The sequence below is a fragment of the Cyprinus carpio genome, chromosome B4 (assembly GCF_018340385.1).
Source record: "Cyprinus carpio isolate SPL01 chromosome B4, ASM1834038v1, whole genome shotgun sequence".
NCBI classification, from domain to species: Eukaryota; Metazoa; Chordata; class Actinopteri; order Cypriniformes; family Cyprinidae; genus Cyprinus; species Cyprinus carpio.
In genome coordinates this window covers 26,717,595-26,736,249 of record NC_056600.1, presented here as the reverse complement: position 1 = coordinate 26,736,249, position 18,655 = coordinate 26,717,595, and the positions used below count along the sequence as shown (strand labels likewise).

The 18,655-nt window shown below is 35.8% G+C and overlaps 1 protein-coding gene across 7 annotated transcripts; it reads right to left on the bottom strand.

Moving 5' to 3' along the window:
• Positions 1 to 3,131: 3,131 nt before the first annotated feature.
• Positions 3,132 to 7,359, bottom strand: LOC109103032 (CMRF35-like molecule 5). 7 transcript variants are annotated; one of them, XM_042722873.1, is made up of 8 exons: positions 7,163 to 7,352; positions 5,932 to 6,062; positions 4,630 to 4,683; positions 4,369 to 4,515; positions 4,115 to 4,285; positions 3,691 to 3,813; positions 3,536 to 3,579; positions 3,132 to 3,406 (listed from the first exon to the last, which is right to left on the bottom strand). In XM_042722873.1, exons 2-8 carry the CDS (start codon positions 5,978 to 5,980, stop codon positions 3,263 to 3,265), a joined length of 732 nt encoding a protein of 243 aa, XP_042578807.1. In that variant the 5' UTR covers positions 5,981 to 6,062; positions 7,163 to 7,352; the 3' UTR covers positions 3,132 to 3,262. The 7 variants fall into 7 exon arrangements, with proteins under 7 accessions (XP_042578807.1, XP_042578804.1, XP_042578808.1 ...); XM_042722870.1 differs by having other exon boundaries at positions 4,369 to 4,683; positions 7,163 to 7,357; XM_042722874.1 differs by lacking the exon at positions 5,932 to 6,062.
• Between the last annotated feature and the right edge of the window lie 11,296 nt (positions 7,360 to 18,655).

Genomic DNA, 18,655 nt, shown 5'->3' with positions numbered 1-18,655 from the left:
GTGCCTTAATATGACTATATTGTAATATGTAAAATATAACACCACATTTGGTATTTTAATCTTAATACTTGATTCTTTTTTTTTTTTTTAACTTATCTTAATACTTATTCTCTGTACATAATAAACTTGTATTTTACAGGCTTGTTGAATTAAATGTACTTGAGATCTGGGATTGTTAGTCTAGAGACTGGTACTCTGAATATTTACTAAATGATTCAGCAATCCGACGATTTCCATATACTTCATTTGATTGGACCGTGCTGAGGTTTAGATTCTGATAGACTGAATCTGACTGGCTTTTTTGACTTCAGTCTCATCTGTAGATTTCATCTCTGTGCGGTTCTGTGCCAAAACGAAAGCACATTGTTAATGTAGCTGCCAGACCTTTGTAAAATGATGTAAAAGATTAAACATTTGATAAGATCAGATGTAAAGATGTTTAATTCCTGTTTGTAGACAGTAACTGCCTTGCAGACTCACTGGCATTTACTCACCTCTTCAACTTTGTCAGGCGTTGCTGTTGCACAACATAAGAAAACTGTGAAAAGAGATAAGAGTATTGGCTTATTTTTTAATGCAAATCAGGCATTAAGTTTTGATATTTAGCACAGTCATGTGCACATACTTTCTGATGTCTTGACTCTGTTTCTGCTCTGATGAACAGTGACCAATCCAATTTAAAAATAATATCGCTGCTATGACCAGGACCACCCACAGCATATTGTGTGTGCAGACACTGAGGAAGTGAGAGAGAGACAATTGTTGTAAAAAAATTGGTCTGCTTTAAAATTATTCAAAGGCATCAAACAAAATATAAATCAGTGGTTATCGAGTCCTAGAGTAACCCATCATTGAAAATGTGGATGTTTCCTTTGCCTAAACAGTTAAATTCATGGAAACCCTTTTTTAATCAGTGAATGAGGCGAATGCATTTAAAATAAAGTGCTGGGATACTCTATGAATGGTTAAAACCTAGTCAACTGGTTTTAGATCAGTGTTTCTCAGCTCAGAACCAACAGAGCTGTTTTAGATGTCTTAAAGAACCTGATTCAACCTTATTTTTAGTGAGTTAAATGAGGCATCTGAAACATTTTTGGAGGCAGATGCCATTCTGGTTCATTTTTAGCCTTGCCAAAGGATGCTAAATGTGTACCGGACATGGTTTAAAATAAGGCTGAAGTTGTTACCTGTTACTGAGTTTGAGGACATCAGGACTTGACTCTCTGGAGGTTAGGCTTGGTGTGGTAGACAGAGATTCTGAATGTGCTACTGGTGTAGTGGTGTGCAAATCCAGGCATGTTTGTGTTTTTCTTTGTATGGTTGTGTGGATGTGGTGATGCTTTCATTTGGATCTATGTGTGAAAAAAGAAAATACCATCAAGGAAAAAAACAAGAGAACTACATCTACAACTAGAAAAACTGTCATTCTTACCTTTAGATACTGTCAGAGTGACTTTATCATATGTGTCTCTTATGGGTCTCTTCACTCCACACCAGTAAATGCCAGAGTCTGACTCCTGTAGATCAGTGATGTTCACAGTGGAGGAGCCGTTTCCCAAATCATCCAGTCTGTATCTCCCATTAAGTGATTGATCAGATGAGACCCGAACACTAGTTTTATATGTGCATGGATCTCTGCAGAAATACTTGAGGTTTTTTTTAATGCCCTTTTATGGGAAAATGTAATTATGACATGTTTTCTACTGCATCCATGTGTATAAATCTCTCGGGTGATTGCTATCCCAAATCCTGTTGGATGTTATAAAAAAAGAGTAAAAGTTCTTTTTTTAAAAATGCAGTATTTCACGCAAATTCACTTCAGTTCAGTATCAAATTGAGTGATGGCTTAATACAGATGAATATGTTGTGCCACTGTAGATATTGTCCCGTAAGAAACACGATTTGTTAAAGAAACGTAATCTGGCAACTTAAAAGAAGGATGCCTCAAAAGTATAATTCACCCAAAAATGAAAATAGCAAATTTTTACTCACCCCCATGTTGTCCCAAACCTGAATACATCTCTCTTGTTTGACACAAAAAATTATTTTGAAAAATGAAAAGTCAGAGTGGGGTCTAATCTTGTTTTCAAACGCATTTTCCCAAAATTGAACCATTTTTCAAAATATCTCTTGTATTGAGCAGTTGTACAGTTTGAGAAACATGAGGGACAGCGAATTAAGACAATTTTTGCGTGAATTATCTCTTTAAAAAGAGGAGAGGCTCACAAGCTAAAATATTTCCTCCCACTGTTAACTGACTGCTATGAATATGGAGAGAACTGACCTGACAGAAAGATCAAGAGCCAAACAACACAGAATAACTTCATTTGAGCAGTAATCCTGTTGTGTGTGATCTCTTTGCTGCTTTAACAGAGAAGCCTTTAAGTCTCCAGATAATGGAGATAGAGAGGCATGTTTGTGTTTTCATAGACTTGAAATACCACAGATGTTTGCAGAGTTCAAGGACCACTTCCTTTGTGTGCTTGATGTTTTTCATTGGTCTGAGCTGTAATGTTTCTGTCTCTATGGGCTGATATGTCAGCACACTGAAACCATCTGAAAACGTTTTGTTTTAGGACATTACAACACCCTGTATTTGACATTAATGGTTCTTGCTTCAAGACAGACAGTGGCCACTGGCGAGCTAATTTTGCACTTAGCACTAATGTTGGTGTAAAAAAAAAGGTATATTTTGAGATGGGCCATCTGTCTAGAAGCGTAATTATTATTTACTGCATATTATTCTGGTAGAGGTAAAATGATTTCAACATAAATTATACAGCAGCTTTAAAGATGACATTGAGAAATACACAACACAATACTACTTGGTTAATGCATGTAAATAAAGGAATTATTTTGAAAAACACAGGTAGAGACTATGATTATGAAGTTTTATTTTATTGCCATAATGGTATTATTTTCATATTGATATGAGTAGTAACGTGAGATACAACAAACAGCTATGCAAAATATGATTCTACAAAATAAAGTCAGGAGCAGAAATTGTCTTCAAATGGAACAAACAAATGTATATATACAAAAAGGTAAAAGGAAAGAAAACAGAATCAGACATAGTGCCCCTTGTGGTCATATGAGGAAGTACAAAATACCTGTCTCCTATGCATGTATTCAAAACTTTTTTTTTTTTTTTCATATTTTTTTTAATTTGAGCTTCTCGAATGCCTTTACTGGACATGTGATTTTGATCTTATAACCATCAGGTTTAAACTGGTTCTCTGAATTTCATTGCTTAACACTATGATCAGAGATTTCCATAAAGTTCATGTGAGTTCTCGTAGACTGCATATTCTTGGCTCTTCTGCACTTGTCTGGTCATAGTCATGTTGATAGGTTTCATCTGTGTGCTTTTTGTTTTAGGAGGATTATTCTCATATACACCGTCATCCTGCATCAAGACAACACACGTGCAATTGTAATATGTCAGCTGGGTCATTATGAAATAATATGAAGTTTGGTATTTTTCGATCCTTTTCAAAGTCAGTGTGTGATGTACACAGTCTTTTGCATTACTCACCTGGTCATCTTTGCTTTGATTGGGCAGCGTGAAGCCTGTCAAGCCTTAATATTAATGCACAGAACAAGGAGAAACATAGTAATGGATTTATTTAATTTAAACTGGTTTTAAATTGTTGATATTAGACAGGGGTTGATTAATATATGTGCACATACTTTCTGATGTCTTGATTTTTTTCCTGTACTGATGAACAGTGACCAGTCCAACTGCAAATATGATTACTGCTATGAGAAGACCACCGACAGCATATAGTATATATACTGTAGTGTTCACAGATGCTGAAGAAGAGAGGGAACGAGATTCTTGTATCATTAAACGAGTAGTTAGTTTGTCTAAATTGCCCTGAAAGTACAGTCAGTCAGATATTGCCATCATTTGCATTGTTCCCCATCCCAATTAAAGGTGCATTGACATGAGAAAGAAAAAATGGCATTACTTTTAAATAGTACTAAATATATAGTACGTATGTTTAAAATACACCTGTGAGTTGGGTGTCTTATGTCTGTAGTCCCTGTGTTTTGAGGTTACATTCCTTCAGGATGTATGAAAATGAAGTAAATAAAATAAAAAGTGACCTACCTGTTATTGAGGGTGAGAGTGTGATGTCATCAGGGCTTGGATATCTGGTGGTTTTGCTTGCTGTGACAGATGGCGATTCTGAATGTGCTGCTGGTGTAATTGTGTGTGAATCCGTGGATGTTTGTATGTCTTTGTACGGTTGTGTGGATGTAGTTATGCTTTCGCTTGGATCTGTGTGTGGTATATAAATAATAAAAAACATTAACACTGGTGAAAAAAAGAGAGATGCTGCAAAGAATGTCTACCATCCTTACCTTTAGATACCGTCAGGATGACTTTCTGATATGTGTCTTTAACAGATCTGTCCACTCCACACCAGTAAATCCCAGAGTCTGACTCCTGTAGATCAGTGATGTTCACAGTGAAGGTTCCTTCTCCAGAGTCCTTCAGTGTGTATCTTCCTGTAGGTGACTGGTCAGATTTCACTAAAATATCTTTACTGTCTCCACATGGATCTCTGCAGAAATACTTTATATTGGTTGAAGCCCAGCTGTAGGAACATATAATTGTAGCACCTTTTCCAAAATATCCATGTATATCAGTTCCATCTGTGGCTGAATCCCCAAATCCTTTTGAAATGAAGTGGAGGTATTATTATTATTATTATTATTATTATTATTATTATTATTATTATTATTATCATTTAAAGGTTGCATCTAGACTCTCCCATACTTTGGGATTTAGGAGTCCACATGGAACATCTAAAATTAAATATATAATTTAAACCATGAACTAAAGGTTTTGAGTTTTCAAGATGGAGTAACAAGAAAAACGCTATGTAAATGGAAGAAATATTTCTTTAGGTGACTAATCAAAACACAAAACATGTAACATAAATGCATCATTCATTCATCCATTCATAATCAAATGCAGGTGAAGAAGTGTCATTAGTTTGAGTCTTTGTATAAATGGCCAGATTTTTTTTTTTTTCCACTGAAGCTCAGGATGCTCTTTGGAGCATCTAATATCATGCTGGAGAATGTAATCATTAGGTTTTGTTAATGTTAGCTCCAGTGCTGTTGTCACTGCAAAAAGAGGTGTGATTTTGTCGCTCATTTAGTTTTTCCTCTGCAGCGTCTTGCTGGCAGCCCCATCCACAGTGAAATCTAACTATTCATGCTTTACATAGCTATATATTAAACAGCAGATATGTTTTTTTTTTTATTATTGAATATGATTTATAGCATTATGCCTTGTGGCCAAGTTTGCAACAAGTAGATTTGCGCTCTAGTCTTTTGCACATTAGAAACCAGCTCCGACTATTCACAGATGCTTTGAGAGTCTAATGGCCACTTCCTCTGTTTCTCACACTTGTTGCATGTCTAGTTGTTACCTATGAACACAGAGATCAGTTTTGTGTTATAAAGTTCAGAATCTTTGCTGAAACACTGGTGACAGATCAGTATTTTAAGTCGGAGCATTCATATTGATATAATAAACAAAACATCTTTTACATGCACTTCTAAAGTTTGATTTCAGTCAAACTAAAGTCCTTTTTTTTGGACGTACAGACCAGTATAATGTGATTTGTCCAGCATCTACAGTTTTATGCCTAATCCAATTTGTTTTGCAACAAGTATTTAAACCAAGAAATGTGCATGAAAACCTACTGGTTTGAGCACACTGTAGAACAAAAGTTAGTTATGAAAAAACCTGACCTGCCAAAAAAAAAAAAAATAAAAAAATAAATAAAAAAAGGAAAAGGGGATTTAACTATTAATTAAACCTAGAACTGTGCATGTAAATGTATTTGACTTTCATTCTACAGTGTGATCAGACCTGTAATTTGCACAACAAATTATAAAACAAAAACTGACCTGACAGAAAGATCCAGATCCAAAGCACATGGAAGGTCTTCATCTTCATCAATCCTCTTTTGAGTCTCCAGTCAGTTTAGCACTTTGAAGTTCAGCTAATTCTGTATTTGTTATCCCTCAAATACTGTCTGCTAAAAATGCAAACGTTATTTTAATACAAAGGAAGTCAGAGTTGTTAAACGCGAATGATGGTGTCAATTTAATCACCCCGTCTTTAATATATTGTAGATGACTTCCTCTTGTTTTAACACGTCATGTGTAGACATGCTAACCATTTCACACTGATCTGAGGTAAGTGTTGGGGCTTTCGTTCATGAATGGAATGAGTCTTTGGACATTAAGCAATCTGATCCTAAATCAGTGTGAAATGTTTTCTCTGTCTAACAGTGTACTGTACATACTACGTAAAAACCTTACTGCTAAAATAAGATACTCAGACATTCGACAGTCTGACAGTCAACAAATATATTTATTTACACAGTGAAAAAAAAAAAAAAAAAAACACGTTCAGACATGAGGCCTCAACTACTTACACCAAACATGCAGTAAAAGTGAAACTTTTGGGAAAATGCACATTGTCATAAGTTACTGTGTCTTCTGACCTTATAACAGTTCTTGTCCACAACCTGGAGCATGTATGCTAATGGCTGCATATGTAAATGACTGTTGTATACGTGCTGTGGTTTGTGTGTGCATGAAATTGTAGTTGGGTCTCCGTGATCTCCTTGTATTCACCAGCAGTCTGTTGAGTCAGTCATGATTTATTATAATATGAACAAAGAAACAAACTGACTTTGTATTTTATCTTTATTTTATGTTTAATCACAATTCAATTCACTATGTTACAGCATTTATGTCCATAAATAAACGTGCTACACAAATAGTCCACTAGAGGACAGTATCTCTCTCTCTCTCTCTCTCTCTCTCTCTCTCAAGTTCAAGTTCAAGTTGCTTTATTGGCATGACATTTGTGAATATATATATATATATATATATATATATATATATATATATATATATATATATATATATATATATATATATATATATATATATATAGAACAGGACCTTTATGTACATGTTGGACTAGAGTTAGCCTTTGTAGTTGTGAACTTGTTTTTGAAAGATAATGGTAATTTGCAAATACTATTTAAACATGGAACTGTGCATGTAAGTGTACTGGTTTGATCACACTGTACAACAAAAGTCAAAGCATATATTAAAAACTGACCTGACAGAAAGATCCAGATCCACAGCATGTGGAAGTTCTTCATTTTCATCAGTAATTTATCAGGCCCCAGTCCATTTAGAACTTTGAAGTTCAGCTGATTCTATATGTGTTATCACTCAAATACTGTTTGTTAAAAACGCAAGCCTTGTTTTAACAAGGAAGTCAAGAGTTGCTAATCGTGTACAACAGTGGTGTCAAACTAATCCCACCCATATTTTTTTTTTAGGTATTAACTTCCTCTTATTTTAGCACTTAATGTGTATGCTAACCATTTCACACTGATCTGAGAACGGTACTCATGTAAATAAGTACATTATAAGTAAAAACCTTACCGCTGTAATAAGACACGTAAACATTCAACAATCTGACAACCCAGAATGTATTTATTTACACAAGGACAAAACCCTATTCAGACATAACTTTTACTTACACCAAACAAACAGTCTACAATACTGATTGAAGCAAGTTAAAGAGTAGCTGTTCGATAAATGTCCACAACCTTTATCATGTATCATCATGCATATGTTATTAAATCTGCTGCACCAGCACTGGGGTTTAGAGCTCATTTGGTGCAGCTGGGCTCTGGTTAGATTGAGAGGGTGGAGTATAGGGGAGGATCTTGGATCTGATTGGCTGCCAGACTTTTATTGACAGTAGAATAAATGGTGATGTTTGTGTGTGTTTCAGTCCGCTGGTGGGTCTCTGTGATCTCCTCATAATCACCAGCAGTCTGTGGATTCAGTAACAAAGATTACGAAATGAATAAAGAAACTAACTGCATTTGTATTACAAAAATTACAAGTATATTGGGACAATGAATTAATAAATTAACTTTTTGTTAACTATTTGTTTGCTTGAAGGCTTGATTCACAGTAGATTTCATCTTTATATTTTGGTGAAATTTGGAGTCCTCACATCCATTTTTTTTTATTACTGTATATTTTTCAAAGAAACAAATAAGCCAAAAACAAACAAACAAACAAACAAAACAAAAAAAAAACTACTGTAAATTCACATAATTTGAACAATATAATACGTAATAAGTATTCTGAGTTTCTTACTTCAGTGGTATGTGTGGTGCCTTGGATTTCAGCATCAACTTAAATTGGAAACAGGGAAATGCTTTATTAGACGTTTTGTAGGCTATATTGTAATAATAATAAAAAAATAGTATTTTCACTTACCCTTGGAACTGTGCGATTTTTTCTTTTGATTATTCCATATACAGAGAACCGCCCCAAATATAATGAAGATAACAGTCAGTCCGACAGCCGTGAACATCAGAGGACCTAAAAACATACAGAGACGGGGAAACGTGACCGTCGGTCTGATGTTCTTCATAGTTGTTGAAACAGTCACACTAACACTGCAGTAATATCTCAATAGATATCTCCTTAGATGAAAAACAGAATGATAGCATCCTTTAAGAATGTGGTGTAGAAGAAATGTTCATGCAGACCTCACAGGTCTGTCATGATTTTGCCTGAGAGTATTTCTTTTTTTAAATGTTGTAGAATAGGCAAAGAGATTGCAGCTGGTGGTTTTTTAATTTTGATTTGTGGCGTGCAGAGAAATAATCATAAACTGTAAACCTGAGGAGAGTGAAGTTTGTGCACCGTTCTCATTAAATGCTTGTGTGGGTGAATGAACAGGACCTTTAAATCCTTTAAATGTAAAAGAGGAAAAAACATGATCCCATAATTTGTTTAGATACAAAGATAAATGCATGTATATATCCCGATAAGCTCAGTGTTACCTGTTGATGAAGATGAGGCTGTGATGTCACCAGATGCTGAAGATGTAGAGAATGAACTTTTTGCTGTGGAGGACTGAGAACCTGCTGCTGGTTTAGGAGTTTGTGGGTCTGTTTGTGTTTGTGTCTGAGTCTATAATAGTAATTTAACATGCAGATGAGTATTTTACACTTCCTAATTCTACACCAAATACTATGCATCATTCTTACCATTAGATACTGTCAGGGTGACTTTCTGATATGTGTCTTTAACAGATCTCTCCACTCCGCACCAGTAAATCCCAGAGTCTGACTCCTGTAGATCAGTGATGTTCACAGTGAAGGTTCCTTCTCCAGAGTCCTTCAGTGTGTATCTTCCTGTAGGTGACTGGTCAGATTTCACTAAAATATCTTTACTGTCTTTACATGGATCTCTGCAGAAATACTTTATATTGGTTGCAGCCCGTCTGTAGGAACATATAATTGTGACAGTTTTTCCACTGTGTCCGTGTATCTTGATTTCATCTGCAGCCAAAATCCCAATTCCTGCTGAATGAAATAAACAACATATTGTATACAATACAGAAGTGCCGTTTCAATTGCTTTAAGAATATATATTTAGATAAGTGTGTAATTATACATGACATAGCAGTTTGCTTGTGCTAATCTAAAGGTGACCACACACCGCAGAGCATGCTGCGCCATGTCTAGGACAACTCATGTATATCGCACGCCATATGCGTCACATTTAATTCAAGAAAGCAGTTCAAAACCGTTAATCTTATCACCAGACAGGCAAAAGTTCACCTCAAGAATGAACTCAGTAAAGATACTTATTGTTTTCACAGCAACTGAAAGAACAATTACTGTTATTGAGGTAATATATGGTTTGTTTCGTGGATGAAAAAAAAAGAAAAGATTTTGTGAAAAGTCACCACATTATCACTTTTTATGTGTATTTCTGTATTGGGGGCAGCTGTGGCCTAATGGTTAGAGAGTCGGACTTGTAACCCGAAGGTCGCAGGTTTGAGTCTCCGTGCCGGCAGGAGTTGTAGGTGGGGGACTCTCTTCCATCCTCAATACCCATGGCTGAATTTTTTGTTTTGTTATCATAATTATTATTTTTATTAAGTTTTATTGGTGCCTGTAAAGCCAAGGGCCCCCTAATGCTTTTCATATAGGAGGTGCGCATTAAGCGCGGACACGCGAACGGTTGCTGTTTTACGGTGTTTATGCACGACAATCGTCTGCGCGTCCGAGTTGAACGTGCTTCTTGTGTATCCAGCTTGTCGCAAAATAAAATTGTATGCATCTAAAGCTGACTGCCGCACGAGCGCGAGGTCCCTCTTTCCCAGCGCGCGCGCACACTTCTCTCTCTGCGTTCAGCGCGCGGCTGAAAGGAGCTGCGCTTTCAGTTTAAAACACTGACATGTTGCTTCTCTAATTTTACATATAAGTATAGCTGAAATCACAGCACAGCTATTGTCTTCAAGCTATTCTGTAGCCTATTTGATTTTTATCAGACGACGGCACGATTAAAAAACAGGATTTTTTGTGCAGATTAACTTCTCGGAAGGGAGAGCTGGTTAGTCTTAATGGGTCGCGTTTCAGTCACTATTTCATATTCATCTGGTTGTCTGACAACAAACAGTCAAATGTATCAATGAATAACAGTTTTGAGAATTTTGCTGCATCAAAATACAGTATGTGGCACAGAGAGGCAAACAAATGTAATAATAAATAATAAATGTACATTTTGCATGTTCAGAAGTGAGCTGCCCTGTCGTGCGAAAATGCAAACAGGTTTGTGTAAAGTGCTCAGTGCAAAGAAAGAGAAGTAATAGGAAGCTAGTATTTCTGTTTTTTTTTTTCATGTGTCTAATAGACATGAACAGAGTTCTTTGAAAAAACATCTATGACCTATGAAACATGTCTACTCTTCATGCTCTGTTAACTATGGTTTCACTAATAAACATTTATTGCATAAAGGATCATTATTTGTCCATGCCCATGTTGATTAGATTAAAAACTTGAAGGCCCGGTTTCACAAACAGGGCTTAGCTTAAGCCAGGATTTAAGATATTTAAGCAAATTTTACAAAAATGCCTTAAAAGAAAGTGTTACAGGTATGCATCTTGACACAGAACAATACGTTTTAAAGATATGTCAGAGCAAGATATTTTCAGCTGAGACAGCTCAAACATGCATTTTAGTCTGGGACTAGCTTAAGCCTTGTCTGTGAAACCATGGGGAAAATATTCATTTAAGGTACATTTAGAACAGATAAAAATGTGCGATTAACTCATGACAATCATGCCATTAATCGTGATTATATATTTTAATTAATTGACAGCAAGTTAAAATGACTAAAATAAAATGTTGGCTTACGCTGGTAACTCACATTTTCATTTTACCTGATAAAGTACCATTTATGAGTTGAGCTGTTTTGTTTAGAGCTGTTACCAGGGAAACCACTATATTTCTGTCTCCAAAAGCATCTCCTACTGGCAGAGAATGAATGTGCATTTTCAATAATCCAGTCTGCAGTTTTTGTTCAGACCAATGCGAATATTCACCCACATAAATCTGTTTTAAATAATATAATAATTTATACTTCTGACTCATCCCAGAAATATAAAGTTTCAGTTGTGAGGTTTATCATTTTATAATTTATTTTGTTTTATGTTAAAACTAAAAAAAAAACGGTAAATCAATTTCTATTTTGTGGTCTACAACATGAAATAATAAAAGTATCTGCTAAATGAATAAACTTAAATTAAAGAATCCCATTAGAACATGTACATAAAAAATGTAGAAACATTGGACACAACAATGTGGCACCATTGTGCAGCAGCAAGCATCACGACAAAAAAAGGACCTCGAGGGTTGATCTAGGTAAATGTGTGCAAATGTATAGGGCCCCATTCCTGTATTTGCCTGGGGCCCCCAATTCACTAAATCCGCCCCTGGCTGAAGTGCCCTTGAGCAAGGCACTGAACCCCCAGTTGCTCCCCGCGTGCTGGAGCAATAGCTGCCCACTGCCCAGGTGTGTGTTCACTTCTCACTGCTGTGTGTGTGCACTTGGATGGGTTAAATGCAGAGCAGCAATTACGAGTATGGGTTACCATACTTGGCAAATGTCACGACTTATTATACTTTATTTCAGCAAATTACCCCCAACTGCTCCCTGGACAACCGCAGCACATGGCTGCTCCGGGTGTGTGTTCACGGTGTTTGTGCACTCGGATGGGTTAAATGCAGAGCATAAATTCCAAATATGAGTCACCATACTTCACTTCACTTCACTTTACTTTACTTTACTTTACTTCACTTCTCTTCAAAATTATAAGTGGACATAGTCTAGGCCTCAATACTTGACACACAAATGTAAAAAGTGTGTCAGAATCAACAAATGTAAAAAGAAACACTTTACATCACAACACAAATAATAATAATGACGAATCAACTAAAAAAAAGTTTAAATGAAGTCAGCAAACAGCAAAAAATTCCTGTAATTCTTGCTGCAATGGATGCTGGAAAACTCTCAAAGCCTCAGCATTTCACCAATATGAAATTCTTTGTTCAGACAGTACTTGAACTTCAAGTGTTTGACCAGTTGGGCCAACATTTGGGATAATTCTGTTGTCCTGACCAGGCTTTTTATGTAGTTTCAAGAAAAACTCAAATGGCAACTCGTAAACTGCAAAATATGCATCCGGATTTTTTTTATTTTTAAAATTTTTAAACGTCAATGAGTTTGAAGTACGACAAAAGGTTGAAGATTGACAAAATGGAGCAAACTCTATAGCACTCTATATAAAGCATACAGACTTTATTCAAGCCCCAGAAAGACAAATGTTTTCCTGAAAGATGCACAATACACAATCTTCCAGCTAGGAAGTCATTTTGTACATCAACAATAATTTTAGATAAACATAATTTAATTTTATGGAAAACTATGTGAGTGCACCATGTTATACTCTAGTCTAGTCACTACCCCATATTACACACTTCCTCTTCCTGGACTTGAGAGAAATGGCACCATAAATTTGCTTAGTAATGCTGTATTGTGGCAAACTATGTATGACCTCTGTTTGTTGATGTCTCAGCAGCAAATATGTAATTCTCAGAAACATACACAATGATTCTGTTACACTGTGCAGAGACAGTTTGTCTTCTCAAATTTTGGCAACCGATTTTAGCAGTAGCTGTAAATCTAATTTAGGCTGCATCAACATGACTTTGGTTCCCTCTGTTTACATATTCAGAGCTATCTGCTTCATCTCATGATGCATTTGGCACATGTACATGTCATGAGGAGGAAACTGGTTGTTTATTGACTTTACTTGAACACTGATGAGGCATAACAAAGACCATCAATCCAGTAACTGATCATTTTAATTAAAGGAATAAATGCATCCCGAAGACGAGTTACTAAACATGACAAAACAGCAGTGTAAATGCAGAGGGAACTCACCTGACAGACAAATCCAAGTCACAAAATTATAGAAGAGCTTCATGGTTAATGTGTAAACCTTGTTGTATTCCACTGCAGACCACTTTGCATCAGTGCTTCCTAGTTCTAGTCACTACTTGCCTTGTGTGCTAAGCCTTTGTTACATTGAGGAACTCTAAGTTAAAAATGCTTTTTTTTTTAAATATTTACAACAAAACACCCATAAAGATACTTGCACAGCATCTACTTCCTTTAACGCATGATGAAGACAAGCCTTTTCTCACACATCTGGGATCTGTGTATGTGCTTCCTGTGATAACTGCTTGCGAATGCGCTGTGACCTGAGCTGTCTGATTCTAGATCAGTTTGAAATAGTGTGATGTGCATTTATGTCACAGAGTCTGTAGACCACAGATGAGAGCATGCTTACAAAGAGTACAAATAACTTGTGATTTTTGCGTGCTTGCAAATTAATAAATAAACCATCTGCCTGCAAAGAGCATCTTTCTCTGTAGACAGCCATTCTGAAATATCAGCACATTGGCTAAATGTTTTGCAAGTAACATTTAAATTGTTAAAATTTCATTTTTTTATAGTAGATGTTTTAGAGGTTCATAAAAGTGAGAAATGGACTTCTGCTTTTCCCTGTTTGTTGCATTTGACAGCACAGCTCGCGTCACAAGGATCTGTGTTGTCATTTTTAGCAGCTCTAGCCATAAGTCACATGACATTTAGGTTCACGTGGTTGACTGGTTATGACATGAGCTGTGCGTCAATCTTAGAAACGTAAATTTGCATGTGTGTGGTCAAAGGCCTCAAGCATTTTAGATAAACTCAATGACCACATAGATCTGAAAACAGTTCATGGTGATTGTCAGTTGTTGTGGCTCACAACACCTCTGTAGTTAGATCAGCATGAAAGTGTGACGTTTACTGGGTGGTTTTCCTGTCAAGCGCATGCACTACAGATCAGCAATGCTTCTCAAATCATTCACAGCATATCATGGCCTGCCAGTACAACAGTGAAACTCACAGGCCCCGAACATAACATTTTTGTGATCAGGTCACAATCAAATAGTCCTTTACCACATTAAAAACCCAAGATGAATTGTAGAACAGCATTCAGAGGAGGTCAATCAGTCTTTCTCTTCTTGCGCAGGCCAGGAAACAGTCTAAGCCAAGAGAAATGAATACGCTCAAAACAGTAAATCTATTTTTTTTAAATTACCAGCTCTTGCTTTCTTTTATTTAATTGAGTGAGAAGTGTTACTCTAGTTGCATTTTCCAACTTGGCTTTAAAACAACACAAGCCTTTATTGGTATGTAAATGATTCTCGACATGTTCCTGAAATTATTTAAATCATGTTTGGTAGAAGCACAGTTGTAAAAAGACACTGTTTTGTTTGCGAAGTTTGTTTTCTAGAGGACAAAATGCAAATGCATCTTCCTAGGAGTTTGTAGACGTGTTAAGCTCGTTAAACAGCAGTTAATTTGATACAGCAGTGGACGGAGGATGGTAGACACTGGTTTCTTTTTTAGAGAATCGTCAATGCAAAGTAAAAATGAACATCATCCTTCATTTGACAGGTAAGTTATCTCTCCTGCCTCATGTTACTATACTAATCCATAAATGTTTATGTAAGAATATCTGAATATCTTGTGAGAACATGCAAAATGAGCACAACTCGTTTGTGCTGATAGCCTTGTAGCGCTTTGAGCGAATCGAAATGGGAGTCCCCGGTTGTGGTCCGAACAAAAACACCATTTTTATTTATTATTTTATTTATTTATTTTACATGAGAAAAATGGTTAGTTCTTGTAGAAATTAATTTGCAGGTGTAACAAAACAACTTATGAAACAGTCTTGTGCACTTTAGCAAGCTTTTTTTGTTCTCTATGAAATGTAAAAAAATTCATTTTATTTGTGAAATATTGTACAAAAAAAAAAACTGTTAATAGGTTATCAGTAAGTTCCTGTACTATATACAGGGAGAAACTGTATACGATCTAACCAGACATTTCATGTAATTTTACAGTAAAATACTGTTTTTTACAGCATATAGTAATTCTCTAATGATCAAAGATATACTGTGATGTAGAGGTGATTATACAGTGATGGATTTATCTCTAGCGCTGCTGCTGCTGATTATCATAAGTAATGTAGCCATCGACAAATCCCAAGGACACCGGTACTGTTCTCCTCTGGCGAACGCAAGCTACTGCACAAATTCCTCCAGTCACGTGGACTGTCGTGAACACTCTTGCAAGGCCTATTCCTGCATCCTCCAGAGTCCCGGATGCTCCTGCATGATCGCATCTTACAACTGCAGCAGCAGCTGCAACTATGAAGCTCCTCCAAATTTCTGTAGTTGCACTGCAGATACTTGCCTCTGCCTGAATGGTGTGTACAGTACAGTCCTCAAAATGCTGCCCTTGTGTGTCATATGGCGGTTTTTATTCATGATTTATCCCAATTCTTTCCCTTCCAGATATGATGAATACTTTAAACAGCACAAGTGGGAATGTGGGAATGAGTTTCTACAAGATGATTGTTTCTCTATAAATGTTATAAAATCATTATTAAAAAGTAATGATTTCTCTTTCAACCTGGTTATATTTATTTATTTTTTCCTCTGGTGCAGCTCACTGCAGAAGACATTGTGAATTTTGTTGACCGGATCACAAATATGGCAGGTCTGATGTCTACGGAAGTAAGTACTATTTCCTGCCCTTGACCAATATAAGGGGTAGTTCTATAAAAAATTCAAATTGAAAAGTTCATAAATCAGGGAAGGAGGCGGCGGGAACCAGCGAACATTTAATGTGAATTTAATCATATGAAATAAACACCTTCTTGCATAAAACATAATCAAACAAAAACATACTGTAAATAGTCCAGACCTGGTCCTCTCTCCTCTTGCGCTGTTGTCATTCCTCCATTTATCCTTCCGGAGGTGGGACTCTAGACCGGTGAGGTGAGCAGGTGATGCTCAATATCACTCGCGTCGCCGGCCTCGCTCTGTTCCCACGCTCTCGGCCCCGCCCCACTCGTCACAAACACCAGTGATGCAGTTGAAACAAACCATACTTAAAAAATCTGCAACATGGTGGAAAATCCCCTTATGCACATTTACTACTTTTTTCCAAAACACAAGGTTTTAACATTAATGTAACCAGTGATAAATAAGTAAATAATAAAAAAGTAAATCTTCCTAAAATAATAGGTATTTAACGATTCACTCAACTCACGATTCGATTCGAGTCATGATTTTGTTTTCACGATTCGATTGGATTCACAATTTATTTATTTTTTTAACAATGACATTTAAGACAAATTATGAATAAAATGTGTCCTTTTATTATTGATTGGACAAAATTCTGTACATTTCTTTGTGAAATTAAAATATAACTATAATACTATGCTAATATAGCACTTGCATATTATTGCTCTTTTGTTGGTTTTGATTGCTTCTGTTGTGCTCATCTGTAAGTCGCTTTGAATAAAGCATCTGCTAAATGACAATGTAAAATGAAATTGCATTTTAATTTATGATCCAAACAAATATGTTGCATACATGCTACATGAGCTGTTTTTTTATTATTATTTTAAATTAGATAGTATAATTTCGAAATTTTGAAGCCAAAAACAGAATGGTTTGACGCAGATTCACTCTCTGCCAGCAGGTGGTACTTAAAGCCTTTGCTTGGTTTCTGCTGTAAACCAAGCAGCGCTCCACTTTGCTGAATTTATACAGAGGCAAGATGAAAAGAAAAAAAATACCATATAAACTTTTCTAAAGACAGTAAGTTCCCCTCAGACAAGCATTCATATAAACTCCTACCCCTAAATGAATCGTGATTTTGACCATATTGGAATTGATTTTCAACCGACTCGCAATTAATCGTTACATCCCTATAAAATATTTTTATTATTTATTTAATTATAAATAAATAAGAGGCTTTTCAGGCATGCAATATTTTCAGGTAATTATTATTATTATTAATATTTATTTATAAATATGCCTTTTACAGGGACTTTCTTTAGTATTTGAAACTTTTCCATGATTATAAAGTCAAGGGACAGGTTTGTCATTGTATTTTGAGAATGTACCTTATTACTGTTTTGTCATAGAAATCATTTGCATTCTACAGCAGTCTCTCTTTTGGTATTTGATTAGGTGGCAGAAAACTTTTTGAAGATTGTTGATGCCACCCAGGTAAAGGTTTCAGAGTTGGTCAGTGCTGAAGATAAAAGTAAATTGGTGTCATATGGAAACACTTATCTGAAGGTCTCTGAGAGACTGGTTTCTGCACTGGTGACTCCAACAGAAACTCACAACTGGCTGAATATTAGTCTCAGCAATACAGGTAAGACGCCCTGTTTGTATTTGTGTTTTTGACATGTTCTGGGATCAGTCACACTGTGTGAGTCATAGTCAAATAAGTTCTTTTTGAAGAATTTTTTTTTAATGTTTTTCTTTAAAGCGATTGTCCAAAAGGGGATTTTGCTGGGTTGCTGTAGAACACTATTTTGGGCTCCCTAAGCAAACATTTTTATCGAACAGATTGTTCTAGTATTAGGGACTGGAATGGAAAGGTTGAATGGATTTTGAAGGTTTTTCAGGGAGGCATTGATGCCAATAAGGAACTCTTTTTATTTTTTTAATGTTCTGTGTGAAATAGGGCTGGGCGATACATCACATGTTAGCAGGATCTTTACTGATGATATAAAACTTTGGAATATTGTGTATATTGACCTTGTAAACGCAGTCTTAAATGAGTGTAAAGAAAACATGTATTCAGTTTATAGTTTATGCATATACAATTCATAGTTTATGTGAAGATTGTTTTAAGTTCACTTAAATTAAAAGGTATATTTTTCTCAAAACCATCAAACCCAACAATATACAGTAAATAGTGATTCCAATGACTGGGATTTCATAAAAAAAGTGAAATATTGTAAATAATTTACTGTAGCATATTTTTGTTTGGGCTTATTCAGAGGGTAAAGTCTTCATGGTTGGACCTCAGGTCACCTTAGAGAACATCCCTCGACTCGACACGACAAATTCTTCTGTGGACATTGATCTCATTGGGATCGCCAAGAACAACAATGAAAGTATGTCAAATGTTATAGTGTGATTAAAATAATAATAATAATAATAATAAATAACAATTTACAACATAATATAACCACTAAACCACATTTACTTATTTTCTGCATTGTTGTTGTTTTAACATAGTATTGCATTTCTGTTTCTATCTCACAGAATCAGCTGCTGTGGCTTTCATGAGCTACAACACG